This window comes from Syngnathus floridae, chromosome 10, assembly GCF_059516105.1.
Source record: "Syngnathus floridae isolate MCC-2025c chromosome 10, RoL_Sflo_1.0, whole genome shotgun sequence".
In the NCBI taxonomy this organism is placed as follows: domain Eukaryota; kingdom Metazoa; phylum Chordata; class Actinopteri; order Syngnathiformes; family Syngnathidae; genus Syngnathus; species Syngnathus floridae.
Genome location: NC_142422.1, coordinates 1,828,705 through 1,855,530, shown reverse-complemented (window position 1 = coordinate 1,855,530; position 26,826 = coordinate 1,828,705). Strand labels below are relative to the sequence as shown.

Here is a 26,826-nt window from a genome sequence, read left to right as displayed (position 1 = left end):
TAGGCAAATGTGGCATTTTAGCAGGGGTGTGTAGACTTTGTATATCCACATGGTTTTGATTTCTGCCCCCCTGCAAAAAAAAAAATAATGCATAGATAAACACGATTTGGACTTTTATACTTTAAAAAGAAAGGCGCCTTCGCATTGGCTGTCACGCTCGCTTACATAACGCTCGGCTCGCACGTGTTGCCGTGCATCTTTCATGACGTTAATCTTTCATGATTTAAGTAACACGTAAAAAAGTGCAACATCTCACAAGGGAATGAAGGTGTTTTTTTTACAGCTTGCCCAGAAGCCAGTCAGATTAAAAAAGGGCCCCACATGTTCGATTTGAGGGCGAAAGCTGAGACGAGAGCTCATTAGTCCTAAAAGACATTAGTTTGTTTCTCCCGCTCGCATTTTGTTGTCCAGAAAGTCGTACCAGCTGCCTAAAAGCTTTTGATGCATCATTTCTATTCATCTCCCATCTTCTCATCAATATAGCGCACCTGGCTTGAGTGGATTTTCCGCCGGTAAATAATAAACTCGTCTTTTCATGAACCCTTTATTGTTCATGCTAATATTAACGCTCTTGATGGTGAAATAAAAAGCTTTTGCGAGATGCGCCAAATTGCAACTCGAACAAATGCGATTGAAATATTTCTCTCGGTTTTATCAAGTTTACGAAGTGACCAGTGGTCTGTAACACGCTTTTTTTTAATATTATTATTGAGCTCAGATGACAAAACCGTTTCACGCACTTCAAGTACAGCTTCACAGAGAACAACACGAGCCTCCTTCGGGGTTAGCAAGGAAGGAGGATGCAAGGAAGGATGGGGAATGGGAGTTAGTGGTAAGTTGGAGGTGGTAACGGGGGAGGTTAGTAGGTTAGTAGGGCTCGCAACAAAGATGGTTAAGTTTAGGTTTCGTCCTCCATTAAAACAATTAATCAACACTCTTAATTTTACCAAATAACTGATTGCACAGACCCATGAACAAGTTTAGGTTCGACTACCCAACCCGGACCATCATCAATGACCTTTGACCACAACGAAAAATCCAGAGTCTGAACTGGAATCTCGTCGGGAAGTGTCACTTTAGCAGTCCACGTGACATTCATACTTGACCAAAAAACTGAAGAAGAAAACTCAAGTCCGTCTCGAGCTTTTGTTGGCGTCCCTCAAGAGCAACTTCTGCGCACACAGCCGGAACTTATGATCACGCACGCTGTAGATGATCACGTTGCAGCAGCTGTTGCTGGCCAAAATCCAAAAGGCGAAGAAGGAGAAGTTGCACCACTCGTTGCCCAGAACGTTGCCTACCACAAAAACGGCAATGGGGGTGAAGGATGCTGTGAAGGCCACCGTCAGGGTCCCGATGGTCTTAGCCGCTTTGATGTCGGAGAAGGTGGGCTTGCTCGCTTTCTGGCACTCGGTCTCGGCGAGGTGCTTCCTGCGCTTGGAGTGCTGACGGATGCTGGACAGCGAGATGATGTTGATGGCCACCGTCCCGCCCAGCAGGGTGAAATCGAAAGCCGGGAAGAGCAGTAAGATGTTCCAGGCCTGCGACGGGAACTCGCCGATGGTTCCCAAGGCGTAGTTGCACATGCGGCTGCAGGTGTTGTACTCCAGGACGATCTCGCGACTGAAGAGCAACGGCGACACGGCGAGGAAGAAGCTCCCCAGCCAGGACAAGGCGATAAGGATGCTGGTCCGTTTGCGAGTGATCACCGAGTCCTTATGCAGCGGCCTCAGCACGGCGATGCTCCGCTCGATGGTCATGAAGAAGATGGTGGTGATGGACACCAACGTGCAGCCGGCGAAGATGGGTCCGATCACGGCGCAAGGGTGGACGCTCATCGAGCGAGAGTTGGACGCGGTCCACTCGGGCGCGGAATCGCCGGCCATGAGTTGGAGTTCGGCGTAGACGGATAGCGGCACCACGAAGACGCCCACCGCTAAATCGGCCGCGGCTAGCGAGGCCTTCAGGTAACCCTGAGGCGTGCGGAAGTGCTTGGTGCCTAAGACCACCGCCAAGGTCAGAAGGTTACCAAAGACGATGGCCAAGATCAGCAGAGCCATGAAGACCACCATGAGGATTTTGTTGGTCTGCGTGCAGCAGCACACGGTGCACGGCGACTCCTCCGCGCCGTCCGGCACGCTCGGCTCGACGGGGTCGATCATTGCGCAATCAATCCCGGGGCCGGACGCTCACATTAGCACCTGAAAGGAAAACGAGGTTGAGGATTAGCAGATGCTAGCTCTTGCTAGCCTCGACTTGGAAAATACAAGGGTTTATTAACAAGCGAAGGTTTCAACGTCAACAAAAGCGAGGCATTACTCATTAAACAGATTTCTTTTTTAATTTATCCCTTCGCTGTAAACATTTGCGCTATTTCTCCAAGTAAAATGCGTACAAGGTCATTGAGAGGCGGAAAAGAATGAGAAAAAAAAATAAAATGCGGTTCTTTACCGCAACGACCTTCCCCTTTGGATTGATGGTTCGAGGAAAAATCCATTCATAAAAGAATCATATTCACTATCGAATACAAAGTAGTTTATGTAAGCAGGAATGATTGGGCTCTTGCACTTTCTTTTTCATGGCCAATACTCAAAATGAATTTTGGATCGCTTTAAAATGAAGATCAAATTTTGACTTCATGCTGTAAAGTGGAATGACTTCCAAAATACACATTTAAGAGTTTCAACAATATTTGAGAGGAATCAGGCAGAAAAAAAATGCATGGATGGAAATAAATTAATAATAAATTAATTAATTTTATATAAAAAATAATAATAATTTAAGATTTTAGAGAGAAATCAGGCAGAAAAAAAATGCATGGATGGAAATAAATTAATTTCATATAAAAAAAACCTAATTTAAGAAGATTTTTGAGAGAAATCAGGCAGAAAAAAATGGATGGATGGAAATAAATTAATAATAAATCAAATAATTTTATATAAAAAAAATAATAATTTAAGAAGATTTTAGAGAGAAATCAGGCAGAAAAAAAAATGCATGGATGGAAATAAATTAATACATTAATTTCATATTAAAAAAAACTAATTTAAGAAGATTTTTGAGAGAAATCAGGCAGAAAAAAATGGATGGATGGAAATAAATAAATGTCATGTTAAAAAAAAACAAAAAAAAAAACATATTTTACTCTAGATCTCAGCTCCATCTGTAATCACGTCATGTGACTTTATATGAGTAAATAAGCCGGCTCTGTTGGCTCACGTGAGACCGGAGCAGGCCGGCCGGCCGGCTTGATGGATGGATGGACACTGACATCATAATCCAAGCGGACAGCCGTAGTAGTAAACACAAGCCAGCAAACTGGGCCGTCTTTTAATCCTCACAAACATAAAAAAAAAAATCAGCCCCTGAAGCTCTGTCATCGTCACCTTTGACACCCCTGTGTATCATTTCCCACACGTGTGCGATGTGATGACACGCCGTCACTGTACCACAATAATCTCGTTCTTGTTTACAGTAGATCTTCCAAAGTGTCGCAACGAGACGACAACCCTCCCACCGCCTCCTGGACCCACACTGTCATTGCTTATCTCTCAGTTTCACATTCATTTTCACCAGCGGCTAAATACACACACACACCGACACACACACACACACACACACACGGTCCCCGAGTCCATGTGGCTGCTCATGCAGAAGGCTCGCTCATATCTAGCTAATCATCTTCCCCGGAGTGCCAGTGCAAATAGATGCATGCTATGTAAACTATGTTTACATGCACAGATGTACTTTTAGCTTTATTTACAGGGCATATAAAAAGTCTACACACCCCTGTATAAATGCCTGGTTTTCTCAGATGTAAATATATATAAAATATATATAAAAATAAGATCAAGTGGAATTATTTCCAAACCTTTGATCGATCGATAACAGTCAATTGGAACTGGTTGCATATGTGTACACACCCTCTTGCAAGTGGCTGTTTGCAATGACACCCAATTGTGTATTACAAAAATTACTGGGATCGAAACATGGCATTGGTTGGATAAGTATTAAAATGAATATGTTAGTTTCTATATAATTTTGAATCAGTTTGATATAATTTACATTAAAACTATACATTCTATGTTTTAAATGACTTATTCATTTTTTTTTTTTACTCAACATTTATTGACTATTATTTTTATCTTTTTATAAGTCTCATAAAAAAATGGCCTTTTACTTGTACGTCACTTTTCTGCCTTCAAGGTAAACAAAGCACTTTAACACTGCCTCCACATCGGCATGAGCAATGAAGAATGAAAACCTTCCTCAAGGACATTGTTGACGTGGTTGCGAGAGCTTTACGAACAAGAAATAAATATATATATTTGACTTTACCGAGCAAATTAACAAAGATATATTACCATAACAGATTTGCATGTAGTCCTAAAGTGCAATTCTACAAATCAATCACCACAAAGTGCTTCAACCCCCCAAAAGAGACCCGAGAAAACCTCAGAAATGAAGCTGGACTTACTTTGAGTGTCACTTTGAGGAAGCCACACGAATCTTCACACATCTTGCCCCCCCACTCCAGCCTTGCACGCATCCATGCACGCACGTGGTGGCTCCTGCTCCCCCCCCCTCCCTCCCTCCCAAAAAAAGAAAGAAAGCCCACTCATCAGCTCACGTCCATCTTTGTAAAAGGACCAGGAGGAGGAGGATGATGATGCCGATGGTCCGCTCAGCTTTATAAGGGTCTCTCTCTTCCTGCTCGCTCCATTGGCTGACTGGGAGGATGATGACAGTGAAGCCCCCCTTCCTCCTCTACCACCTCCACACCACCGCTCGTCCAATGTCCTTACTTTCCATTATGTTGACAGTCCTGCAAGTCCATTAAAACGCATTAAGATGTTTATTCAGGTGCATGGAAAGAATTCCATCGACAGTCAGAAAAAAAACACTTATCGAGCGAGAGCCATTACGGAAACGCGTTAATGAATTATCAGTGTGCATAATGTTATGGGAAAGAAGACATTTTTAGGTTTTTATCTTATTTGGATTAAAACACATTATCTTAAACCTGGAACTCAAAAATATTTTTTAATGTCCTCTCATGTGCAGTAAAATTATAATTTTATAGGTCATATCTGAAGCCCTATTCTTTTTTTTGGGCGGGGGGAAATATAATATATAAATCAAAGTAATAAATTGAAGGGAATACATTCGTGCGTGTGTGTGTTAGAATTTGTGTATTTAAACACCAAAATGTTCACGCAAATTTAACTTAATGCTAACATACAATGGGAACACCATAGACAGGCTAACAGAAATTAGCATAAAGCAGTTATGAACTGTCCAAAAAAATTTGCTACTTTAAAGGAGCAGCCATGCATTTCAAAAGTTTGTCAACACTGCGAAAGATGATGTCATCGACATGGACACGAGCGTGTGTAGATTTTGAAGTGAAAGTTGAATCTTCATCTTCAGCTGCTGACACAACACTTTAATCTGCATTACCTCACTCGGCAGCTCACTGGTCGGGTTGCCGCCGTGACTCCCGGATTAAGGATTACTCGCACACAAGGGAAACACGAGATTACGCCATCCTCTGTGTGTGTGTGTGCCCGGTCGCTGCAGTTCTGCCAAAACACAAGATCAATTATACCGCTTTGAAGAACACAAACTTTACTTTGCAGGTGTCGTTCAATGTGTGATTGGACATACTTCATATCGGTGCACTTTATGCGATGATGACACAGCGGCTTGCGTGGCACGAGCCGCCGTTCGATCCCCGCACGCCACCCGAGAGCGTGGCGTTAATTCACTGTGACTGTGACATGCTTTGCTTGTTGTCTGCAGGCCTTCGTCATCCTCATCATCATCACCCCAGCTGGGTGAGTCCCTGGGCGGCCTTGGGGAGGGGAGGAGGTTGGGGGATTGGACAGATGGGTGTATGCGTGCGCGTGGGGGCGAGCTCGCGGTCCGCTGGCTGGCCTCTGAGTCACGTTTGAGTGTGCAGTGATGTCATCTTTGTTTGGACGTGCGTGTCCAAGCAAGAAAGCAGGCAAGCTTGGGGGGGGATGGATTATGGGAGATGCTGCCTCATCCTAACCTGAATAGATTTCTATTTATTTATTTGATTGTATTTTTTTTTGAAAAATGTGCCCTAAAAATACATTTTTAATCTAGTCTGGCATCTTCTTCCCCTGCAAATCAATCTTTTGGTGCACATATTAAGAGAAAGCAATATGAAGGGGAGCCACCAAGGACAGAGTGGTGAATCTATAATGAAATTATTATCAATAATATGTTGGTGTTGTTTCGACGGCAGTAGTCGGGATTCTGAAGGCCTTCGGCAGGTTTCAGTTGCATGGCAACACATTGAATCTAAAGTAAAAGTGAGAAGAAAAAAAAAGACAAATGAGCGACTGAAATAAATGAATTCGGGATGGTTAAGAGTCAGTGGAGAAATGTGACAGGAGTCGAATTGGAAATTAGCAACCAGAAATATTTTTCAAAACCCACACAACATCAGTTAATTTCCCGCTACTTTGCAGTCGTTGAACTGACAAATCAACTTTCCGACCTTGAAGTGTCACTTGAACCCGCCTGATCAAAAGCGTTCAGATTTCCGACCCTCGAGTGTCCCTGAAGGCACCGCGTTGCTCGGCTGCCATGTTGTTGTTTTTTTTCCCCCTCATCTCCCAAGCAGGCGGCGGCTTGCGGTGTTGCGTTTGCGGCTGCTCGGCTCCTTTTTAACAGACACTTTTTGATGGGATCCGTTGTTCCACCCGCTTCGTCGGACACACACGTTTAAATAGTCATCGAATAAAAACGAGACAGAGGGAGAGAAATATAGAATTTGGTAAGTACTTACTGTCAAAAAGTTACTTGGGTGTTGTGTTGATAATGTTTACTAGCTTAGCCGATTAGCTTTGACTTCTCTTAACGGAGCTCAAGTAGCGCCTTGTGAACGGTGCAAGCTCGACAACCTTCCTGGAAAAAAAAAAATCAATTACTTGCAGTTTGTGGTCAAAAGGTTAAAAATAAAAAAACAAACAAATAAGTCAACTAAAGTGCAATCGAGGCGAAAAGCTAACTTTCTGTCGAAGCTGCGCTGGCCAGTGATGCTAGGCTAACGGTAGCAACAGTTGGTCGAAGTTGGGCGTCAAACTGCAAGTTTTAGATTTAACAAATTTGTCAGTTTAAATTTCCAAATTTGCGTTAAGTGTTATTTTACAGTTCTTACAGGGGAAACACCGATTTGGAAGCGACCCTTTTCAGTTGAGGCCAATATGGTACTTAGTGATTAGCACGTGTGCATCATATTTCTGAGGTTCGGGGTTCGAATCTAGGATTACTCTATTGACTTTGCATGTACTAACCAAGTTTCGTGCAAATATAAGTTATTTCTTTTGTGCAAACAAACAATTAAACAAACAAACCTGACAACCGGCTGAAATTAAGCCCCGCCCCAAATTGCTGCCATCTCTATTTGAAAGCTGCATTCTACTACATTGCAGTGTTGATTTATATTTGATTAATTAATTAGCCCTTCTGACAATAGCTGGAAACATGCCGATTGTTTATAAGTGCCCTGCTTGATTGGTAACCAGTTGACCTTCATTTGGGAACGTCAAAAAATTTATTCTCCAGAATATTCTGTGCTTAATTGTTTAACAAAACAACAATGGTTTTGAAGAGGAGCGAAAGTTGTGATCCAGACTCCTGCTGAGTCGTCTTCCTGTTTCAAAAGGGAAGTTGCGGCTCAGCAAGTTGCATTGGAATAAAAAAAAAAAAAGTTGTACCTCCCCCAAGGAGTCTGGCACGCAGGCTGGGTCTGCTAAGCTACTTAGCATCCACAAATATGCGTCTTACAAAGAGCTTTATGCTCAACACATCCTCTCCGATCGCTTATATTAGTCACCATGAGCTCCAATTAAAGTAAAGTTAGGATGAAAGTGCGACATAGGGGGGCAAAACTTGGAAAAGCTTCATCGAGTTTGTTATCAACAGAATAAAGTCCAGGATTTTGTTGAACAAGAGTAACGCAATCCATCCTGGTGTCAACAAAACCGCATTAAACATTAAATGAAGTCTACTCCAAATGAGATGGATCAATTAAATCATTTTTGCTTGAAAATGGTAATAAAAACCTAATGCATGATGTCATCTTCACTTAAACAAATTTACATTTTGTCTGATGGTTAAGAAATATTAAGCAGCGTAATCCCCGAGATTGACTCACCTCCATCGCGCCACTTCCTTAAACGCTACATTCTACGTCAAGAATCATGACAGGTCATTTTATTACTATCGTTCTTATATGGCTGTTAAAAGGCTTTTCAGAGAAATGCTTTTAAAAAGCTTAATCCTTGTCAAGGCCACCTATAAAAGCCAGAAGAAAAAAAAAAGTGCTTGTGAGGAACTCTGTGGTCATTTTGCAGCTTTGCTTTTTCCCCTAACGAGTCCGCAATAAACATATTTGTAAAAATGTGTAGGTACACACACGATTTGAATAGGTGAGCAGGGCGAGGCCCTCGTCAATGATCTACCCGATTATCCGAAACGTCCTCCACTCCCTTTTTCCCTTCCAGCACAGCGTCTTGTGTAATCATAATCCAATATGTCTACGTGTGTATAAATGGCCGCAGATTACAAGGCGCCCGTCGGACGTTGTCTGCCGTACGTGAACTGGAACTTGCTGTTGCCGTGGTAACGCTAACGCAATGCAACTCTTAAGCCACAGTCTTAACTAACGGCCGGCAAACCGAATTAAATCGACGGCTGTCTTTGCTCAGTGTACCTAATAAATTGACCTGTGTGTTGTGAGAAACCAGGTTGGATTTCAACAAAGATTCAACCCTGAGATAATCCAAAGACACGTCGGGACGTGCGTCGGCCAATCAGACGACTCGGTTGTTGATTTGTGTTGCAACTTGACGTGAATTAATTTTTTTTTTAAATGCTTGCGGCTAGGACAGAAAAGAACACGCCTTCAACCAACATGAAGTTATGTACTAGTCGAAATAACTTAAAAACTTTGGAGCTGACAGCAAAGAATTTCCAATTTTGATGAGTTTGAAGGATAATCTCTCGCTTTATCATTTGTTTATGTGGATAATCCCGCTTGGCAAAATTCTCTCCCAGTTGCGCCATTGATGTGACTTGCTGCTACTCATTAACGAAATTCAAACGACTAACAACATGGCGGCGAGCTGCTTAAAAGGCCAAAAGTGACTCTGGCTCATGAATGTTCCATGTCATCTATAAAGACGCAAAACTAACTTGAAAGACATTAATTACAACAGCGGCGATGATAAAGGAAAAAAAAAAAACCAATAATCCGTCCCTTTGTTCCTCTTCAAACCAATTTGGTTAGCTCGCTGCGTTATCTCCCGACCACAGTGCTTTGGCGCCAAGCGGCCAAAGTTGCAGAAAGGCTCGTCGACAAGCCTTCTGAAGGTTGCTCGCGAGGTCCCTTCAGAGCCGCTAATTATTCTCATCCCTTAGCGGTGGCGTCTGTTGACACCTCAGATGGCCATTCGCGCCTTGCTAGCACGCCGCTTCCCGCGTCAACCAAACAGGCTTGTGTTTCATGTTTTTTATGATCAGTAGGCCGGAAGTTTTGAGAAAGGCGAGCATGGCTAATTAGCGTGGTTGACTCCTGTGAGGCAACCGCTCCAGCTTATTAATGTGCGCGTCACTTAGGGTGGCTGCACAAGCTCATTAGCATAGCGCCGTCGTGAATGGGCCTTGTGTGGAATTCCAATGACTGCATGTTACCAATCCCCCATTAAAAAAAAGGTTTATACAAGTCACAAGTATTTCACTTGTCTAAATAAAGTTATTTAGCTCACTTCAAGATGGCGGCAAAGCACTACTTTGGTCTAAATGAAGTCTTAAATTCATTTCAACGTAATAAACAAGTATTTCACTTGTCCAAATAAAGTTCTTTAGCTCACTTCAAGATGGCGGCAAAGCACTACTTTGGTCTAAATGACGTCTCAACTGGTTTGCGTGATGTGGTGTAACCTTACGTTTGCTTTGCGGGCGCAGGGCGGGCCAAGATGGTTGACCGCCTGGCCAACAGCGAGGCCAACTCCAAGCGCATCTCGGTCGTGGAGGGCTGCTTCGGGGCGGCAGGCCAGCCCCTGGCCATCCCGGGCCGCGTCCTGATCGGCGAGGGCGTCCTCACCAAGCTGTGCCGCAAGAAGCCCAAGGCGCGCCAGTTCTTCCTCTTCAACGACATCCTGGTCTACGGCAACATCGTGCTGCAGAAGAAAAAGTACAACAAGCAGCACATCATCCCGTTAGAGAGCGTCACCATCGACACGGTGCCCGACGAGGGCGAGCTGCGCAACGGCTGGCTCATCAAGACGCCCACCAAGTCCTTCGCCGTCTACGCCGCCACCGCCACCGAGAAGTCCGAGTGGATGAACCACATCAGCAAGTGCGTCCAGGAGCTGCTCCAGAAGAGCGGCAAGGCGCCGGCCGGCGAGCACGCCGCCGTCTGGGTGCCCGACTCGGAGGCGGCCGTCTGCATGCGCTGCCAGAAGGTCAAGTTCACGCCCGTCAGCCGCCGCCACCACTGCCGCAAGTGCGGCTTTGTGGTGTGCGGGCCCTGCTCGGAGAAGAAGTACCTGCTGCCCAGCCAGTCGTCCAAACCCGTGCGCGTCTGCCAGTTCTGCTACAGCGAGCTGATGGCCGGCGGGCGCTCCGACTCGGTCGGCGGACGCACCGGGAACTTCCGCGACATCTCGGACGACGACGACGATGACGACGACAGCAGCGACTGATGGGGGCGGGGCCCCGCCCGCGCTGGTACCGTTTTTCGAACTGAGACTCTAAACGCCACGCGCGGGTACCACCGCCACCACGCACTGACGTCCGCCAAAACCAGGAGGCGGAGCTAAAAGTCAAACTAGTTTAAAGGCCTGTCATTTCCAATACACGTTGGCATTTTTTTGGGGCCATTATTGAGAAAATTCAGGGGAAAAAAGTGGAATGTTGAAAAGTAAAAGGTTACTTTTACTTTCTTTTTGAAGGGAGCAAAGTCAAGACAAAAATGTATTCGGGCAATTTTCCCAAAAGTTCGTTCTTGCAAAATTGTAAAAGCAGTTGTACTTATTCAGATTTTGCTCATTTTTGAGAATTCTATATTTCTAGATGTCTTTACAGACAAAAGCAGATTTTTTTTTTTTCTCTATTTGGGGTGTCACCAAGTGGATGCTTCCGAAAACTCAAGTAGCGACCACGCACGTGCCTACACTCGTAATCACCTTTGTGCCTCGTACAACACACTAAACGCCTCTCCGCCCGGACCAAGCGCAAAAAAAAAAAATAATAATTTGGTGCTTGCGGAATGTAGTCTTGGCGACAGTTGCCATGGCTATACAATTGATATCTGTTGGCATTTTGTTAAAGCAATAAGCACGAAAGCTTGTCCATTTGTGGCTACGTAATGGTTCAACAATCAAACTAATGTACAGGATTGTGGTCAGATGTGGATTTTTTACTTGTTGGAAAAGAAAAGTCAAACTAGATTTTTCAGAGAGAGAAATTAGAATTTCAACTGTAATCTGAGTTTAGGATTTTTTTTCTTAAGAGCCTTTACTTTTGTAAGAGTGCGATTCATTTCTAGAAAAAGTAACCTATGAAGATTTGTTTATTCTCATCAGATAACATTTATAAAAAAAAAATGGTATTTTTGTGAAGTTGCAACTTGTTAAAATCAAACAAATCTTAGAAAAAAATACACTAGTCTTGAATAAAATTTACAGTTAAGATTACAATTGAAAATTAAATTTGTTAGTTTGTTTTTTCTTAAATTAAAAAAACTCAAATTTCTTCCCTCGTGGGAATGAATCAGACTTTATACTTTTGATGAACTTTTTTCTTTAGAAATTCTAAGAAATTTAAAAAATCTAATCAAATCTACTTTATTTTTGTAACACTATTACTCTACTCTATGACTAAATATTGTCAAGATTCTAACATTTTACACACAAAAAAAAGCTTTTCCCCACACACAAGTGATGCTCTAAGAAAAAAACTATTTTAAAACATTTATTCTTGGAAAAAAACAGTACAGTGGCAAAAAAACTACTACTATTATTTTCAGAACATGGCTCACACTTAAAACTAGTGACGTTTAAAAGCTGCTAAAGAAAGGGATTTTTTTTTTTCTTTTTTAATATTTGTTTCAAACAAATCCAGTGATGAGGTGCACCTTGGTGATCCTTGGGCATTCATATGACTCCCATGTTGAATTTCTAAAAAGACTTTGTTTTGTTGGCCGTCCATCTTAATAACAATTCAAACCCAGTTATAATCGAGGGCTTTTCTGTTGAGCATTATTTTGTGAGATGTCTTGTTGACACACTAACTGCTGGCGCGCTTCCTAAATGAAATTTCATCGTCCTTCCCCTCCAAAAGCCGCAAGGAGGCGGTTTCGGAGCTTCAACAAAAGAAAAAAAGGCTGATTTTGCTTGGAATTCTGTTGTTTGTGTTTAATGTTCTTTTAAGATGTCTAGCGAGAAAAAAAAGGGCTTAATCAGAATGTAAAATGAGATTAATGATGATCACTAGCGTGTATTAATTTTTGTACAAGTGAGAAGCTGTACTATGGCACGTCTCTGCTTGTTTAAAAAGAAAAAAAATGTAAAACGTCTATGTTGCTTGTTTGAGTTATTTCACTTTGGATTGCACTACTATTTCTTTTTTTATTAAAGTCCAGTTTGTGTGCAAAGATAAATGGTGTGGCTCCACCAACCACTCAGTCAGGCTTCGACAGCCAAATGACAAAAAGTAGCGGTTACCTGGATTGCGATTGGTGGATCCAATCCCACACGTGCAGCGATGTGTCGTCAGCGGCGGACACCAGCGTCCTGGGCTCTTTGGGATGCCAAATGTGATGCGTGACGGCAACAGCGCCACCTTCAGCTTGACTGGACGGTTGCGGAGAACACACGGCGTGGCCGCGATGCTCGAAAAGTGGACGGGCGTCACGGCCATCCGCTCCCCACGAGGACGTGTCGTAGATTTGGACCGAGCTGCCGAAACCTGAAAATAATCAAATAAATAAAAAGAAATCAAATTTAAATGTAATAAATTATTTAAAATTATTTAAAAATTAAAATACATATCTTAAATACAAAGAATGTCTCAGGCTCAATTTAAATGTAATAAATTCAATTATTTAAAATTAAAATACATATCTTAAATCCAAAGAATGTCTCAGGCTCAATTTAAATGTAATAAATAAAATTATTTACCTTAAATCCAAAGAATGTCTCGAACTAACCTGACACAGCGACGATGTCATCCAACGCCGGCGCCCACGACACGTTGACGTCATCCGAAGCGCCACGCAACGTGCCTACCGCTAGCTGAGCCCGCCGCACAACGGCCCCCGGGTCCCTCGGGTCCGACACCGCCGCCCGCCCGGATGACGACACGCGGGCCAGCCCAAAGCCGGCCACGTCCACCCACCACACGTCAGAATCGTTCGATGGAGGAGCAGGTGCCATCTGAGGAGGCGCCGACGTCCGCGTGTCCACGGTGAGAACGTCGCCGTTGGCGCAGGCAGCCAAGAAGACGGCGTCGCTTAAAAAGTGTAAACTGGTCACACGCTCCTCGCAAGCTGACGCTGTTTGGACAAAAGTAGGGATTAATCAAAAATTTGCGTAAATATTAATTTCGGATTACCGAGCTGGTAGAGCGTCTGTCCTGTGGTGAGCTGGGTCAGCCTAATGTCGTTCCCCCGACACCCGTGAAGAACTTCCGGTTGCGGCCGGAGCCGGGCCGCCATCTTGACGCCACCCGGGCTTTCCTTGGAATCCGGGAAGCTCGCCACCTTTGTAATGACATCTAACAGCAAAACGTCAGCTAATTCATGCTAACTGGGATTATAGTTTTGATGACATCACAGGGGACGTACCGCTGTCATCGCCCCCTAGGTTCCAGACGTGCAGGTCAGAGGTCAGCCCGTCGTTAGTCACAATCAGCCTTTCAAAATAAAATGCGCAAAACTGTCAAGCCTTTTACACGAGACAGGAAATGTTTACATGCTCACCTGGTTCCTGGGATATGTTTGAGAACGCTGACAGGACCAGGAGAAAATCCACCGTGGAGCACTTTGAAATCCCGTTCGGCACAGAGACCCTGAATGCGTCATGCATGCAAACACACCAATAATAAATTAAAAAAAATAAAAATCCAGCCACACCACTCAGCCTGCATTTACAATTCGTGTATTTACCTTGTTTTCTTCAGCAAAGAGTTTTCGAGGCAAACTGAGCTCCAAAATTTGATTTGTGGTGGATTTGTTGTAACCTGCCACACAGATGGCTGTAGACAAATAAAAATAAGCAGTTATATTTGAATTTTAAGTGTGGAGCTTGTGCAAAACTAGCAGCTAACGTTTGTTTACCTTTGAAGAGTGCAGACCAAATCTGGATCTCTTTTTTTTTTTTTTTTTCATGATACACACTATCAATTTGAAACGATGACTTGTGTTGGATCAAATCCAATTCATTATTTATTAAAATGACAGATGTTTGCTACAAAAGCATTTTTTTCCAGACCATTACCAGTACAAATATTCACTCATGAGCTCTGTGATTCACAAAAAAGCAATTAAAAAGCAAAAAAACCACACAAATTGGTTGTTTTCAGTCCACCAGAGCGACGGCCCAGGCCGAGCTGGACGGCAACTGGGGCAGGATCCATCCCAGCGGGACAGTGGTCCCGTCACAATGATCATCGGGCACCAGGAAGATGTCCCACTGTCGCCGTATGTGAAGCAAAGCATGCAGCGAGGACTCTGCCTGGGCGTAGTACTCGGCGTACGGCCGCAGGGCGGGGTCGACGGGCGCCTCCTCGCCGAACAGCATGGCGTCCATTTTGTGCTTTTGCCGCCTCTCCCTTTCCTTCTTGAGCGCTCGCCGCTCTTCCTCCTGCACGCTGTCCAGCATCACTGTCAGCGCCTTTTCCTCCGTTGTGTAGATATTCGTCCTGGCCTTGATGACGCGCCGCAGCGAGTCCAGTTGGCGCTGGAAGGCCGTGTCCTCATCCTCGCCGGTATTCACCCCTCTGCGGGTGGCGGCGTCCTTGCGTAGGCGCCGTAGCTTCTCCAGCGAGCGCAGGATGTCCTGCATGCGCTTGATGTCGCTCTGCTTCTTGCGGACCTCGCACAGGACCGAGTCTGCCGCCAGCTTCAACTCGCGCTCCTTCTTCTCCTCCTCCGCTTGGTGGATTTGTCGCAGCCGCCATTTGTCCACAACGCTCTCTTTCTCGGCTCGTCGCGCCTCCCGCTCGGCTCGTAACATCTCTGCTTTTTGCTTGCTTTTCAGCCGCCGCTCTCGCACCCGGGCCACGTGCCGCTTTTTCGCTTCAAGTCCGTCCGCCAGACTCGCCAGTTTATCCTGGAGGTCCTGTTTTAGTCGTAAGGCGTCTCCGTAGGCAGCAGACCAAGCGACGCCGTCCTCCTGCAGCTTGTCAGTGAGGTTTCGGCAGGTGTCGGACAAGTGGGAAGCCAGAGCGGCGGCATCACGCAAGACGGCTCCGAATTCTGGATGAGATCGTGACTTCGGCATCCGAGCGTCTTCCTTCATCTCTCTAGATCTTCTTTGTAAAAAATGACTCAGCCATTGCTCATCTTGCTTCCTCTGGAGCGCTTTTTCATCAACAGGAGCCTCAGGAAGAAACTCACTGGGCGGCTGGAAGTCATTTTGTGGAGGATTCCAGTTAAAATTCGGGACCGCTGGCGGATACGTCGGAAGCGGAGGGGGACCGGTGGGGAAGTAGCCCAAAGGAGGATGTTGCGGAGGTGGGAAAGTGCAAGGAAATCCAGGGGGAAGATAATTGGAGGACATTTCGTACCCATAGCTGCTCGGCATGTTTCCGCCGGCGGGGTAATTTGGGTGGTTCCCTGGCCCACCGGGGCCGTATGTCCAGTCCATTTCTTTTTTTCTAACAACGGCCAAGAAGTCTTAAGTAAATGGATTTACTCACTTTTCCCTGAAGTCCACTCTATGACTCGGGTGGGAAACTCCAGCTGATACACATGAAGGTCTCTGTATCTGGACAACACAGGCAAGACAGATCATGACCTTTAACCTCACAGCTTCCATAAGAAATATTCTTTTAAAAAGTCAGCTATTTCACCATTTTACCACGAATTAAAACATGTATAGTTATGAAGAGACACTTAAGACAGTAAATAATTCAAAAAGTAACTTAGAATATTATCAATGACAGAAACAAGTCGAAATATGAAATAAATTTATTTAAAGTATGAGATGACGCTATAAGAGACGTACGAGATGAAATATTCATGATAAGTAGAGGTTTCTCAAATTTAGAACAAATTCGAGTGGAATTCAAGCTGTAAAAACAATCGAAATTAAGCCTCGCCGAAGCCCTCGTGCTAACATTTGCACGCCGACTTATTCGCATATACTCGCAGTGCTTTCTTAAGGTAAAAAAACAGTTAGCCTTTAATGGTTGACAACCAAACCTTCTCGGTGACTTACGTTTTCAAAGATTCGATAAACCAGTCGTCTATTAATTCGTCAAATTCGGAAACTTCCATCACGTTCCTCGTTGATAGCGTCGTAGCAGCCGAGTTTCCGGTTCACCTCTTACGTTACAGCGCCACACGCTGGACTGGCGGAGGATCCAGTGAGCGCGTAGACTGCGAAATTTTTATTTATTTTTTTCAAAAAAATCGACATTTTCTTTATCAACTCAACAAGTGAAAGCTTCAGAAAAATTCTTGTGGGACCATTAAAAAAAAATCACAAAGCCAAAAACCTGGAATGATTTAATTATTGTATGAAATTTAATTGTCTCAGCTACTGTTTGATTAACATGACTGTTTTGGAAAAGCAGCAACAATTCAGTTTGTCTCAACTGGTCCATTTTTGGATGCAACATTCATTAGAGAACAGCAAGTTGTGTACATTTTTTTGCGAGTGGTATATGAAGAGGATTTAGGCCGGGTGTCTTGCGCACGCCCATCTGAGCTGCGGCTGCATCGACACGTCCGTGGCCTCCGAGGCGGCGAACCAGCTGCACTGGCAAGCGTACGCCCGGACGCCCTTCCTCTTTCTCAGCTTGGCTCCCAGCTTCCCATGATCAGGCATGTTATTCCTGCATGTGCATATAAAAAGTCTTTTCATTCATATCACACATAGGAAATATTTTTCTTTGCTGGCAGTGTGATTTAAGTTCACCTGAGGAAGAGATAATCACATGACGAGTCCCACTCGCAGTCGTCAAACGTCAACACCCGGAAGTCGCAGGAAGTGCACCTCAGCTGGTCACATGACCTGCCCCGCACATGCCCATTGGTCATTGCCATACAGAGCAATACGTATTTAATTGCATTAATGCTCATAGAGGAGGATAAATTGGGTTTTGACACCTCTTGGAAGCGGCCGTTCCAACTCCTTTTGCCACGCCGCTCCCTCCCAGGTAAACGGGACAGCACCTGCAGGGATGCATGGGTAGATGGAGGGGAGATATCAAGCTGAGAGTGGGGTCCAAATATTTGAGCTCACTTTCTCCCTCCTGGTTGGGAATGAATCTGGTCGTCCAAGTGTCCTTTGTGAGGTGGCACGGTCTGAAATGAAACGTGCAGAAATAAATTCACATTCAGAATTTGTGCATGTTTTTCTTTTGGCAGACTACCCCAAGGATCAACAATTATTTTTAGTGGAGTAAATGTTGAAATTAAAATGTTTCTTTAAAAAAAAAACCTACATTATAGTTGTGGTAGTTGTGTTTTTGATTCATTTTAATTCAAATGTGTTCACCTTTGCCCAAGGAGCATCACTATGGTCTTCATCTTGTAATTCCTTCAAGGCAGCATCAATGTCCTCCTTGATGCTTTTTATCTTCTGTTCACATCTGGTCGCATAAGTGATGGCCCATGAAACACTGTGACACACTCGCCATCTTTAGCTAAGTTAGCTCGGTTTACCCGACATTCCGCGGGCGCTCGTCCCTGTCTTTACCGCACTGTCCTCCCCCCTTGGAGCTCGCCGGGTTGACGGAAATGTTGCGACAGAACTTCTTTTCCACCTCGTCCAACAGCTCGTCCAGGTCGTCGTCCATGGCGGCTGTCTGTCCATTACCTTAAAGCTAACAAGTTCGCCATTACAACATTTGACGTTGCTAAGTAACGCGAGCATAAGGCGGGGACAGCACATTCCTTCAAAGTAAATTACGTCTCTATTCCTTTGCTTTATATAAAAAAAACTTCCAATTATAACAGCCATTATACAATTTAAACAACTAATCTTGAATCATTAAGAATATTTTCATTGAATTCTTTAGCAGTGTACATAATATCAATTTTGTGAGCTTTTATTTTGAAAGTTAAAAATGTCGAGCTACTAGGCGGAAATGCGCAAATAATATATAATGTTGCTGTTCTATTGATTTAACTCGGACAAATCAAATGAATATACCGTAAAGAAATGGTAAATATCAATTCATTAATCATTACTTTACCAGATTTTGTATTAAACACTACATTAAATCATTGCTGGCATTAGTTTTGAAAGTAATTAGGAAACACGGTGAAAGTAGCAAATTACGATGGTTAAAATATCTGATTAAATTAATTAAAATATTGCTGAAATGCGTGAAAAATTCGAGTGCGTAGGAAGAGGAGTCAAGACGCAATAAAAAAAAAGACATGCGTTGTCGGCAGGATTCGAACCTGCGCGGGGAGACCCCAATGGATTTCTAGTCCATCGCCTTAACCACTCGGCCACGACAACTGTTGACAACTCGCCTATCATTTATATTTATAAACGTAGAATTGTAGTTGACTGCAAACGCAATTATTTCACATCATCTTTTTCAGGTCACTTTTATTTAAACAGAGTTGTCAGATAATTAAGTTAATTACTCCATTTTATTTAAATCATCAAAATCAATAATGGCCACATACGTAAAGTCTTGCTAGATTCAAATAATCGATAAATGTCAAATTCTTTCAGATTCTCCAAATGTTCCTTATATTCTCTTTAAGGAAAAAAGGAAGACTATGAAAAATAAGGGAAATTTGGGCTATATTGTCACAACGCTTTTTGTTATTTGTGTGACTCGTCATTTGCACTTTAATGACTTTGAAAAGATTCCTAACCAAGTCCAGGCACATTCAATAAATAAAAATGGTCATTTAAATACAACTTCACACTTAAGAAAAATAAAACAATTAAAATTCAAACAAACAGAATGTTTTGAACGTATTTATTTAAAAATGTATTGTTTTTCAAACCAACAGATGCCTCTAGGTGCCATCTCAAAACAGTTCACAAAACTCACGGAATTATTCATAAATTTCACATTTAATAGAATAGTTGAACAGTTTTAAAAACACTTTATTCCTTTGATGCGAGCTCACCGTGTTTCCTTGGAATTTATGTGAAAAAAAAAAAAAGTATGAGGTCCTGTGATAACGAAGAGGAAGGGAAGCAGAGGCAAGGATAAAACAAAACATCACGTCAGAGCACCGTACATGTACTTGAGATACTTTACATCCTATTTACACGTCATCCTTTATTTATTTATTTACCGGAAAAGATTCACAGCGCTTCCACCGTTTCCACATTTTATGTTCCGGCCACGATCTGATGGAAGCACAAAAGGCCTCAGATTGAATTGACTACATTTTGGGTTGAGGCTGGAAGATAAAATGAGGATAAAGTGAAGCCTTGTAAATGCTTCCCAATGGCACCCAATCCTCATTTGCATTTTAAACATCAGGAATAAAAAAAAAATGGGACTGAATGGAAAAATTGAAATACTTTTTACCCAACCTAGAAAATGGATACAAAGCAGTGTTCCGGAGCGGAGTGCCCCTCAGGTGTGTACTTTGCCCACTGATGTTCTCATCAGCTCGAAGCTTAAATAATGCAAAAATGATGATGACAAATGGACTTTCCGATCTTGTTAATCTTTAGTTTAGGAGCTGCGCGGTCGGTCCCTTAACCAGACCCTGCTCTTTGCGCATCACCGGCGCGTGGATGCTGCAGTCTCGAGCCTCGCAGAAACCCGGAACGCCGGCGATTCCCATCATCCCGGTGATACCCATCCGACCCGGGAACCCGCGGGCTCCGCGCGGACCTTCCATGCCATTTTTGGCAACGCCAGGCTCACCCGGAAAACCTGAGGTGGTTCCGTGTAGTGTTAGCGTGGGTGCTAGTGTTAGCATACAGAAAATGACCAAGGCAATGAAAACAGTCTCACCAGGGACCCCTTGTGGTCCATCAAGTCCCTGGAAGCCTTTTCCTGGATCACCTACAATTCCTTTAGGACCCTTTTTGCCTGCTCAGAAAGGCACCTATCAACTTCCACACATGAATTCAAAATAATTTTGAAAAGGAGGAAAAAAAATCCAGATAACAGACCTCGTTCTCCCTGTGATCCTTTCTCTCCCTCTAGGCCTCGGTCTCCCTGAACACCACGGCCTCCCTTAGATCCAGCTTTACCCGCTTTGCCCTACAAGAGACACGGAATAGATTAATAAAAAAAAAAAATGCAGGAAGAGAACCTGACTATCTTACATAGACGCCAATCTTACAGTTTTGCCGGCTGGTCCCGGGGGTCCTTTGCTTCCAGGGGGTCCGATGAGCGTACGGTTGTTGATGGGGCAGCCTTGCGTGCACTTGGCCCGGATGGAGGCGGCGTACTGCGAGATCTGAGCTGTAACCACGCCGCGGCACAGCTGCAGCACCTGCTCATCTGACAACCCGGGACCCTAAATGACAACATTTAGTCACGTCTTTTCCACCTACTGTGTATAAACATCCTGAAATAGTCCATTTTAAACAACTTACAATGGAACCTTGCACGCCTTTGGGTCCGGCTTGGCCTTTGACACCCGAATCTCCAATGGGGCCGCGGGCTCCTCGGGTCCCCGGGACGCCGGGGGGACCCACGGGGCCGGCGTTGCCGAGTCGACCAACTGCACCTTTTGGACCACGCTGAAACAAAGATATGAGTATTTATTATTATTATTATTATTAATGATGAATTATTTACATATTCCAACAAAAACAGTCATTATGTTTATAGTACATTAAGTAAGCATTTAATTTGGACCATTTTAAAACATTAGAAAAGCAATAAAAATTCATGCATGAAGATATGAATCTAAAAACAATGTCTTTGACCTCTGCTTTGTGTTTTGATGACCTTTAAACCCTTGTAACTCACCTCTCCTTTGTCCCCACGGTCACCAACTGAGCCCTGAAAGCAGAAACCAAAGTCACTCAAGAAGTAAAAGTGTCAAACATGCTGAGAAAAAAACAAAAAATGACCTTTTGTCCTTTTTGTCCCTTGATCCCTACCCTACCCTTCGCACCCTGCACGTGGAAGTAAAGGAAAATAATTAAGGAAATCATGACGAGGAGTTAATCACAAATTGCACTTGACCCGCACGACTGGTCTTACCGTGTCCCCGTCTGGTCCGGTCTCGCCTTTGGGCCCCTGAAGAGCACAACACACAAGCACACACACACATGCTGATAAGTTGTGTAGAAATTGTGCGGTTGTCGGTGTGTTACAGTACTCACGATGGGTCCCTGGAGACCTGTTGGTCCTGGTTTGCCAGGTATCCCAGCATCTCCTTGCTCACCTGCGGGACCCTGATGGAAAGTTTTTTTTAAATTTGAATAGATCAGGAGAAATTTATAAAGGGTAAATGTGGTGCACTGCTTACTCACCAGAGAGCCCACTCTGCCTCGAGGTCCTCGAACGCCGGGCTCGCCTTTGCTTCCCTGCAACGGTTGAAAGAGCCGCTTCAGCATCACGCTCAACTCAGTGAGCGTGCGGACAGTGGCCGAGTCACCTTAGCCCCGAAGAAACCTGGCTCGCCCATCAGACCTGGGACACCTATGGGACCCTGAGGAGACAAATGTGAGAGGATGTCATATGGAAGATTTTATTTTTACTAACATCTGCATTTTGTAAATTAAATCACCTTACTGGTCATTCATTTAGATAAATAAAAATAATTAAAAAATACAATTTAATTAATTTAAGTGAAAAATGGCTACATAAATGGAAAAAAATTGACAGGACTTTGGGTAATTTAAAATACACGGTGGCTGTATTTTGCCCACCTGAAGTATACAAATGTTTATACCCACTCACATCTTCTCCAGGGTCACCATCGCTGCCTGGAATGCCACCAAGACCTTGGGTACCCTGCCAGAGAAGAAAAAAAAAAAACTTGTTTAAAATTTCAATGCCCATAAAAGCTCATGTCTCCCAAAAAATGAATTACTGGATTCCGTGGGAAATGTTTCAGATTTTTTAAATTAAATAATTTAGATGTCTCTCTGTGGAACTGGTTGTGTATAACCATTTTATTTTTAACTTTGACATAATGAAACTAAAGTAAACAATGGGCATACAGATAAACAATGTGTACCTTTGTTCCAGTGGGTCCGCGGCCACCAGGCTGGCCAAAATAACCCTGAAAGAAACAAACAAGGAAATATTCAGACAGAAATGTAATGTAACAAAAAATAAACTCAACGTATTCCAAGTAAAAACATATTCCAAGGTGTCCTACATTGTATCCTCTGTCGCCAATGTCTCCTGGGAATCCGGGCGCTCCAGTCTGACCCTGCAGGATGAGACCAAAGAGTGCAGTCAATACTGACCTCTAGCGGCCGACAGCTATTACAGCAATTTTTCAATCTTTCTTAATGACCTTGCTTCCATCTTGTCCTTGAACTCCTACTTTGCCCTCTTCACCCACGGAACCCTGGATAGGTAAAACACATGATGATGTATTCATGATACGCATAAAGTCGGTAGTTTTCATTTTGCTAGCAAGATTTGAATGTAGCCTCACTTCACCTCATATGATAAACAAAAATGTTTTAAACACTCCTTTTACGGAAACAGTATTTCTACCACAAAAAAGAAAAAAGGTGACCATCAAATTTGTACCTTGGGACCTTTACCTCCCCTTGATCCCGGGATACCAGGATCACCACGAGAACCCTAAAAAAAACAAAAGAACACAACTTTAGACTTTGATGTTTAAATCGAATTGATTGAATAATCAATTGGGTTTTCTTACTAAGTTACCAGGCCCTCCAACTCCTCCTCGCGGTCCTTCCATGCCGGCATCACCCTATAAACACGAAGTGTGTAATATGTTTGTGGTTCCCATATTGTACAGTATTTAAAATATTGACAATAGCAATTCTAAAATATTCTATTGGGGGAGTCAATTTCTCAATCCACAGCAAGGTCTGGTTCATTACGTTCAAAATACAAAAGTGGGATAAAGTTTGTCCAAGTGGACTTGCCGTGATTCCGCTGCAAGTTAAGAAGGTCTGTGTGTATTTTTTTGTATAACCTCAGGGATGTCAAAAAATGTTTTACCTTCAGACCCGGCCCGCCACGCTCACCCCGGTCACCTATAAGTCCTGGTTCTCCCTGGTAAAAAAAAATAAAAATAATCATAAATATATTCTGATTCATTTGGTCATATTTTATTGTCTGGCTCTTCATTTACCATGCCACCCATAAAACCAGAACCTCCGTCTTCACCTTCGGGTCCGGGATCACCCTGAAATCAAATGCAAACACAGATACAAACAAACAAACAAATAGTCCAAGTTTTTGCTGTTTTGATAAAAGGGAAGCTATTTATTTTTAATCACAATTTTATTAATGAAGTGGAAGGCAGGTGGATTTTGGATAAAGTACTTTAAAAAAATTCATTTGGTTTCCTCACCACTGGACCAGCATCTCCTCTTCGGCCAGGTACTCCTTTTGTTCCTTTATAACCCTGAAAACACAACTCACTCGTTTATTTTGCTTCATTTGATTTTTTTAATTTGTTATGTTAATGATGTTGGAGCGTCACCTCTCTGCCTTGGTGTCCTGGTGCTCCCATTTTACCCTGGTGGCCCCGCAAGCCCTGACAGGAAGTGAGAAGATCAGATGAGCCTTCTGATACACCAATCTGGACACTTCTAGTCTACCTTGGGTCCAGCAAAGCCGGCAAATCCTGGTTCTCCCGGCTCACAGTCGCACTCGGTGGGACCCTCCTCCCCGAGGCCTGCGTTGCCATCGAACTCTTCTTCTGAGTCGTCAGGTCGTTGGGGCCTGAATGGGACCTGAAACCACGTTTTTTTATTTTGGTATATGTCTGAAATTATGGACATTATGACTGCCTCTTATGGATTTTTTCTATTTGTGAGATGTTCCTGGCCCCCCCAGGAGTCAACTGTGGTTACAAATGACTCCCTCGGGTCATGAAATGTTGTGCCTCCTCCTACCTTCCTCCGACCCAGCTTGTCCTCCTTGGCGTAATGTGACTCCGTGGTGGTAACGTAGGGGAAGGCGTCCTCTGTGATCATGGTGACCTGGGTGGGGGCGGGCCCGTAGGGGTCGTAGTCATCCTCCTCCGGATTCTGGTCCTCGTCGTAACCGTGGGAAGACTCTGGTGGAGATGACGATGTCTGTTAGTTTGAGGTTCACTCACCAAGTAGACTCTCTGGAGCCCCTTTCACACAGAGATCCTGCAAAATAGTCGCATCAGAGCCGTAACACAAGACTTGGCATTCAACCCAGAGAAACATCCTATCAATTCACCATCTACATTTGCAAAAGACATACACCCTAAAAGTCATGTGACCGACCTGGCTGCGGGGGCCTCAAGTGGTCATAGGGGTCCAGGATGGAGCCTTCATAGGTGTGATCCTCGCCTGCACATTTCAGCCACACATAAATGATTAGTTCATTCATCCGATGCATCCAAAACACGATATCCGTTCAAACGCATGGACCCGGACCCGAGTGGTTTCCGGAATAGTCTTCCTGGCAGAGAGCGCAGTTGACGATGCACAGCAGCAGGACGAGCAGCGTCCACGGCGAGGACGCCTGGAAACAAAAAAAAAAGCGTGTTAGCATGTTAAATGAACATGCTAACTCAAGTGTTGCTTTTCTTGTTCATTCAATACAAAAAAGAGAAAAATTGCATGAATACTTTTTGACATTGAATGTGGAGCTGACATCGATGACCCCACTGGACCCCAAGGCCAGTCAGGTGACAAAATGAAACTTTCTTTATTTGTTTTCTTTCCCATCTCTACTTTTGAAATTATTTATGATGGAGTTTGCCATGTTTACATTGGATTTACATTTTTTAAAATCTCTAACCACATACTAAAGCCTACTATAGTAGTGATCGCCAATGACAAAATATACAGTGCAATCTCATTTTAATTTGATGTACTTTTGTGTATTTTAATACATAAGCACGTTCCAAATCAGATTACTATTCATGTGCTCAGAAATTATGGTTCTAAATTATTTTGATTTTTTTTTTTAAATCATACACCAATCACAAAAAAAATATTAAAAAACTCTACAAATAAATACTAAATTCATTTTGAATTTATGCTGTCAGTAGTTTATACAACAAAATAAAAAATCATATTTAAAATTTTGTGCCACCTCAAGAAGGTTGCCTTTAAAAAGTACAACAAAAAATATCCTTTGTGATTTTCATTGCAACCTCAACCTTTGTTTTCTTCTAATCTCAGGTCCGCCAGGCCGCCACCAGGCCGGACCATCACGCTCACCTTGTCACCGAAGGCTCCCATGGTGCTGCACGACCAAAGTCCTCACAAAACACACCACGCTGCAGTCAGGAAGAAAGCACCAAAACAAAGCAGCTACGATGCCAGCTCGGCTGCTCCTCACTGCATAATTCGCCCGGGACGGTTGCCCTCCTGGATGCTCGTGTCTCTGGCTCTCTGCAGGAGCCCTCAGGTTCCCAGGAGGCTGGCAGGACCCTTGCTGGCGTCTCTCGTCCAATGCGTCTTCTTCTCAACAGGGTGAGAAATACCTGAGGGAGAGTAGAAGGAGAAGACACTCGGTAAGTGTGCTTCTTGATGTCATGCAGGTGTTTGCAGCATTGACAATAATTACATCACCGGGAATGTTTACATTTGTGTGTGTGTGTGTGGGGATACAGATAAATTTAACTTTTTAACTAAATCCCACAGAAAATGACAATTAAGCTCATTTCAAGACAATACTGAATCTAGCACCACATCGTTTGCAGCTCTAAACTGCACAATTTATTTTACTTATGAGAGGTGGTTGTTTTATACATTAATATGACACAAATACGCGAGTTAAATAAAAGAGAAGTGTGACCTTTGAACTTCCCCTGGCGTGACACACCAGTCCAACATTCCGTGGCTTTTTCTGGAGATTCCATCAGCCAATCAGGAGGTGAGGAAGGCTGAGACTGGTCCACAATAAACAGAAAAACGAGCAGTATTTCTTATTTCTATTCCTTATTAAACTTGGTGAACACATTAAGTATTTTTAAAAGACAAAAAAATACGTTTTAATATGTGATTCTCCCCATACAAATTAGAACCACGTTAGCAAATGTAGCATAGTAGCAGCTAACTGTTATGAAAGAGGCAACATACGACAACTGAGGACGTCAAGAAATAAACTAATAATACACAATAATAAAAACATTTTCTTCGGATTTTTGTAACGTAACCAGCAACACAACCATGAAGCGCAATTGAATAGCGCAAGCTAGCATAGCTGATAGGCTAGCTTACAGTATATGCTAATTCTCGTAAGTTTCTTGCCAACTCTTCATTTTGTAGTTACTCCTGTCGTAAAATACTTGACAATAAATACAATTAAATTCCATTTCAATGTTGAATTAGAAATAAAAAAATGTTTCAGTTTATGCGCCCACCTGGCTTACAGTTCATCGCCTTAGTCATTTGCCGCCACCTGACCAATAACCTCTTTTCTGATTGGACGACGCAAAATGACGCTCAAGAGCACTTATTGTAA

General features: G+C 43.4%; 6 protein-coding genes, 1 long non-coding RNA gene and 1 other non-coding gene across 16 annotated transcripts; 2 read left to right on the top strand and 6 right to left on the bottom strand.

Annotated features, from left to right (window-relative positions):
- Positions 1-678: 678 nt before the first annotated feature.
- On the bottom strand, positions 679-11,862 carry LOC148391673 (beta-2 adrenergic receptor). Of its 6 annotated transcripts, none has more exons than XM_088388394.1 (7): positions 10,331-11,862; positions 9,984-10,217; positions 6,821-6,939; positions 5,668-6,737; positions 5,461-5,582; positions 3,220-4,825; positions 679-2,201 (listed from the first exon to the last, which is right to left on the bottom strand). In XM_088388394.1, exon 7 carries the CDS (start codon positions 2,160-2,162, stop codon positions 1,128-1,130), a length of 1,035 nt encoding a protein of 344 aa, XP_088244520.1. In that variant the 5' UTR covers positions 2,163-2,201; positions 3,220-4,825; positions 5,461-5,582; positions 5,668-6,737; positions 6,821-6,939; positions 9,984-10,217; positions 10,331-11,862; the 3' UTR covers positions 679-1,127. The 6 variants fall into 6 exon arrangements, with proteins under 6 accessions (XP_088244520.1, XP_088244521.1, XP_088244522.1 ...); XM_088388395.1 differs by having other exon boundaries at positions 4,478-4,825; XM_088388396.1 differs by lacking the exons at positions 9,984-10,217; positions 10,331-11,862 and adding an exon at positions 7,752-8,073 and having other exon boundaries at positions 679-4,825.
- Positions 6,605-12,616, top strand: plekhf2 (pleckstrin homology and FYVE domain containing 2). Its single transcript, XM_088388401.1, has 2 exons — positions 6,605-6,808; positions 10,003-12,616. Exon 2 carries the CDS (start codon positions 10,014-10,016, stop codon positions 10,740-10,742), a length of 729 nt encoding a protein of 242 aa, XP_088244527.1. The 5' UTR covers positions 6,605-6,808; positions 10,003-10,013; the 3' UTR covers positions 10,743-12,616.
- wdr73 (WD repeat domain 73) lies at positions 12,229-16,622 on the bottom strand. Its single transcript, XM_088388392.1, has 8 exons — positions 16,482-16,622; positions 15,961-16,028; positions 14,207-14,295; positions 14,021-14,109; positions 13,886-13,953; positions 13,654-13,815; positions 13,250-13,594; positions 12,229-13,008 (listed from the first exon to the last, which is right to left on the bottom strand). The coding sequence occupies exons 1-8, from the start codon at positions 16,538-16,540 to the stop codon at positions 12,761-12,763; spliced, it is 1,128 nt and encodes a 375-aa protein (XP_088244518.1). The 5' UTR covers positions 16,541-16,622; the 3' UTR covers positions 12,229-12,760.
- pdcd7 (programmed cell death 7) lies at positions 14,468-15,967 on the bottom strand. The gene has a single exon (XM_088388391.1). It carries the CDS (start codon positions 15,906-15,908, stop codon positions 14,619-14,621), a length of 1,290 nt encoding a protein of 429 aa, XP_088244517.1. The 5' UTR covers positions 15,909-15,967; the 3' UTR covers positions 14,468-14,618.
- Positions 16,623-16,765: 143 nt separating the features above from the next.
- Positions 16,766-18,146, bottom strand: cfap418 (cilia and flagella associated protein 418). The gene is made up of 6 exons (XM_088388403.1): positions 17,933-18,146; positions 17,766-17,859; positions 17,511-17,572; positions 17,375-17,440; positions 17,184-17,279; positions 16,766-17,100 (listed from the first exon to the last, which is right to left on the bottom strand). The coding sequence occupies exons 1-6, from the start codon at positions 18,064-18,066 to the stop codon at positions 16,941-16,943; spliced, it is 612 nt and encodes a 203-aa protein (XP_088244529.1). The 5' UTR covers positions 18,067-18,146; the 3' UTR covers positions 16,766-16,940.
- Positions 18,147-18,364: 218 nt separating this feature from the next.
- Positions 18,365-21,686, top strand: LOC148391667 (uncharacterized). The gene is made up of 3 exons (XR_015861129.1): positions 18,365-18,434; positions 19,786-19,828; positions 19,926-21,686. It is a non-coding gene; the product is annotated as an uncharacterized LOC148391667 (long non-coding RNA).
- trnas-aga (transfer RNA serine (anticodon AGA)) lies at positions 18,656-18,737 on the bottom strand. Its single transcript has one exon. It is a non-coding gene; the product is annotated as a tRNA-Ser (tRNA).
- LOC148391666 (uncharacterized) lies at positions 19,199-26,776 on the bottom strand. Of its 4 annotated transcripts, none has more exons than XM_088388384.1 (27): positions 26,726-26,776; positions 26,158-26,251; positions 25,578-25,843; positions 24,786-24,873; positions 24,633-24,698; positions 24,270-24,433; positions 23,973-24,107; positions 23,855-23,908; positions 23,723-23,776; positions 23,501-23,554; positions 23,368-23,421; positions 23,060-23,113; positions 22,927-22,980; positions 22,685-22,738; positions 22,544-22,597; positions 22,400-22,444; positions 22,120-22,173; positions 21,815-21,868; positions 21,690-21,743; positions 21,540-21,611; positions 21,418-21,453; positions 21,285-21,329; positions 21,181-21,213; positions 20,802-20,948; positions 20,546-20,722; positions 20,373-20,463; positions 19,199-20,289 (listed from the first exon to the last, which is right to left on the bottom strand). In XM_088388384.1, the coding sequence occupies exons 3-27, from the start codon at positions 25,596-25,598 to the stop codon at positions 19,922-19,924; spliced, it is 2,082 nt and encodes a 693-aa protein (XP_088244510.1). In that variant the 5' UTR covers positions 25,599-25,843; positions 26,158-26,251; positions 26,726-26,776; the 3' UTR covers positions 19,199-19,921. The 4 variants fall into 4 exon arrangements, with proteins under 4 accessions (XP_088244510.1, XP_088244509.1, XP_088244511.1 ...); XM_088388383.1 differs by lacking the exon at positions 26,726-26,776 and having other exon boundaries at positions 25,578-25,618; positions 25,699-25,843; positions 26,158-26,632; XM_088388385.1 differs by lacking the exon at positions 26,726-26,776 and having other exon boundaries at positions 19,199-20,130; positions 20,212-20,289; positions 26,158-26,622.
- Positions 26,777-26,826: the final 50 nt, after the last annotated feature.

Excerpts from the sequence above, each read along its gene's own strand:
- LOC148391673 (XM_088388394.1), bottom strand. The coding sequence starts at position 2,162 with ATGATCGACCCCGTCGAGCCGAGCGTGCCGGACGGCGCGGAGGAGTCG.
- plekhf2 (XM_088388401.1), top strand. The coding sequence starts at position 10,014 with ATGGTTGACCGCCTGGCCAACAGCGAGGCCAACTCCAAGCGCATCTCG.
- pdcd7 (XM_088388391.1), bottom strand. The coding sequence starts at position 15,908 with ATGGACTGGACATACGGCCCCGGTGGGCCAGGGAACCACCCAAATTAC.
- wdr73 (XM_088388392.1), bottom strand. The coding sequence starts at position 16,540 with ATGGAAGTTTCCGAATTTGACGAATTAATAGACGACTGGTTTATCGAA. Across the intron at positions 14,110-14,206 it reads TCTTTGCTGAAGAAAACAAG|GGTCTCTGTGCCGAACGGGA; the intron begins GTAAATACACGA and ends TGACGCATTCAG. Across the intron at positions 13,816-13,885 it reads CCTAGGGGGCGATGACAGCG|ATGTCATTACAAAGGTGGCG; the intron begins GTACGTCCCCTG and ends TTTTGCTGTTAG.
- cfap418 (XM_088388403.1), bottom strand. The coding sequence starts at position 18,066 with ATGGACGACGACCTGGACGAGCTGTTGGACGAGGTGGAAAAGAAGTTC. Across the intron at positions 17,573-17,765 it reads GTGATGCTCCTTGGGCAAAG|ACCGTGCCACCTCACAAAGG; the intron begins GTGAACACATTT and ends GTTTCATTTCAG. Across the intron at positions 17,280-17,374 it reads GGAACGGCCGCTTCCAAGAG|GTCATGTGACCAGCTGAGGT; the intron begins GTGTCAAAACCC and ends TGTGCGGGGCAG.
- LOC148391666 (XM_088388384.1), bottom strand. The coding sequence starts at position 25,598 with ATGGGAGCCTTCGGTGACAAG. Across the intron at positions 22,739-22,926 it reads GGGGAGGTAAAGGTCCCAAG|GGTTCCGTGGGTGAAGAGGG; the intron begins GTACAAATTTGA and ends TTACCTATCCAG. Across the intron at positions 22,174-22,399 it reads GCGGACCCACTGGAACAAAG|GGTACCCAAGGTCTTGGTGG; the intron begins GTACACATTGTT and ends CTTCTCTGGCAG.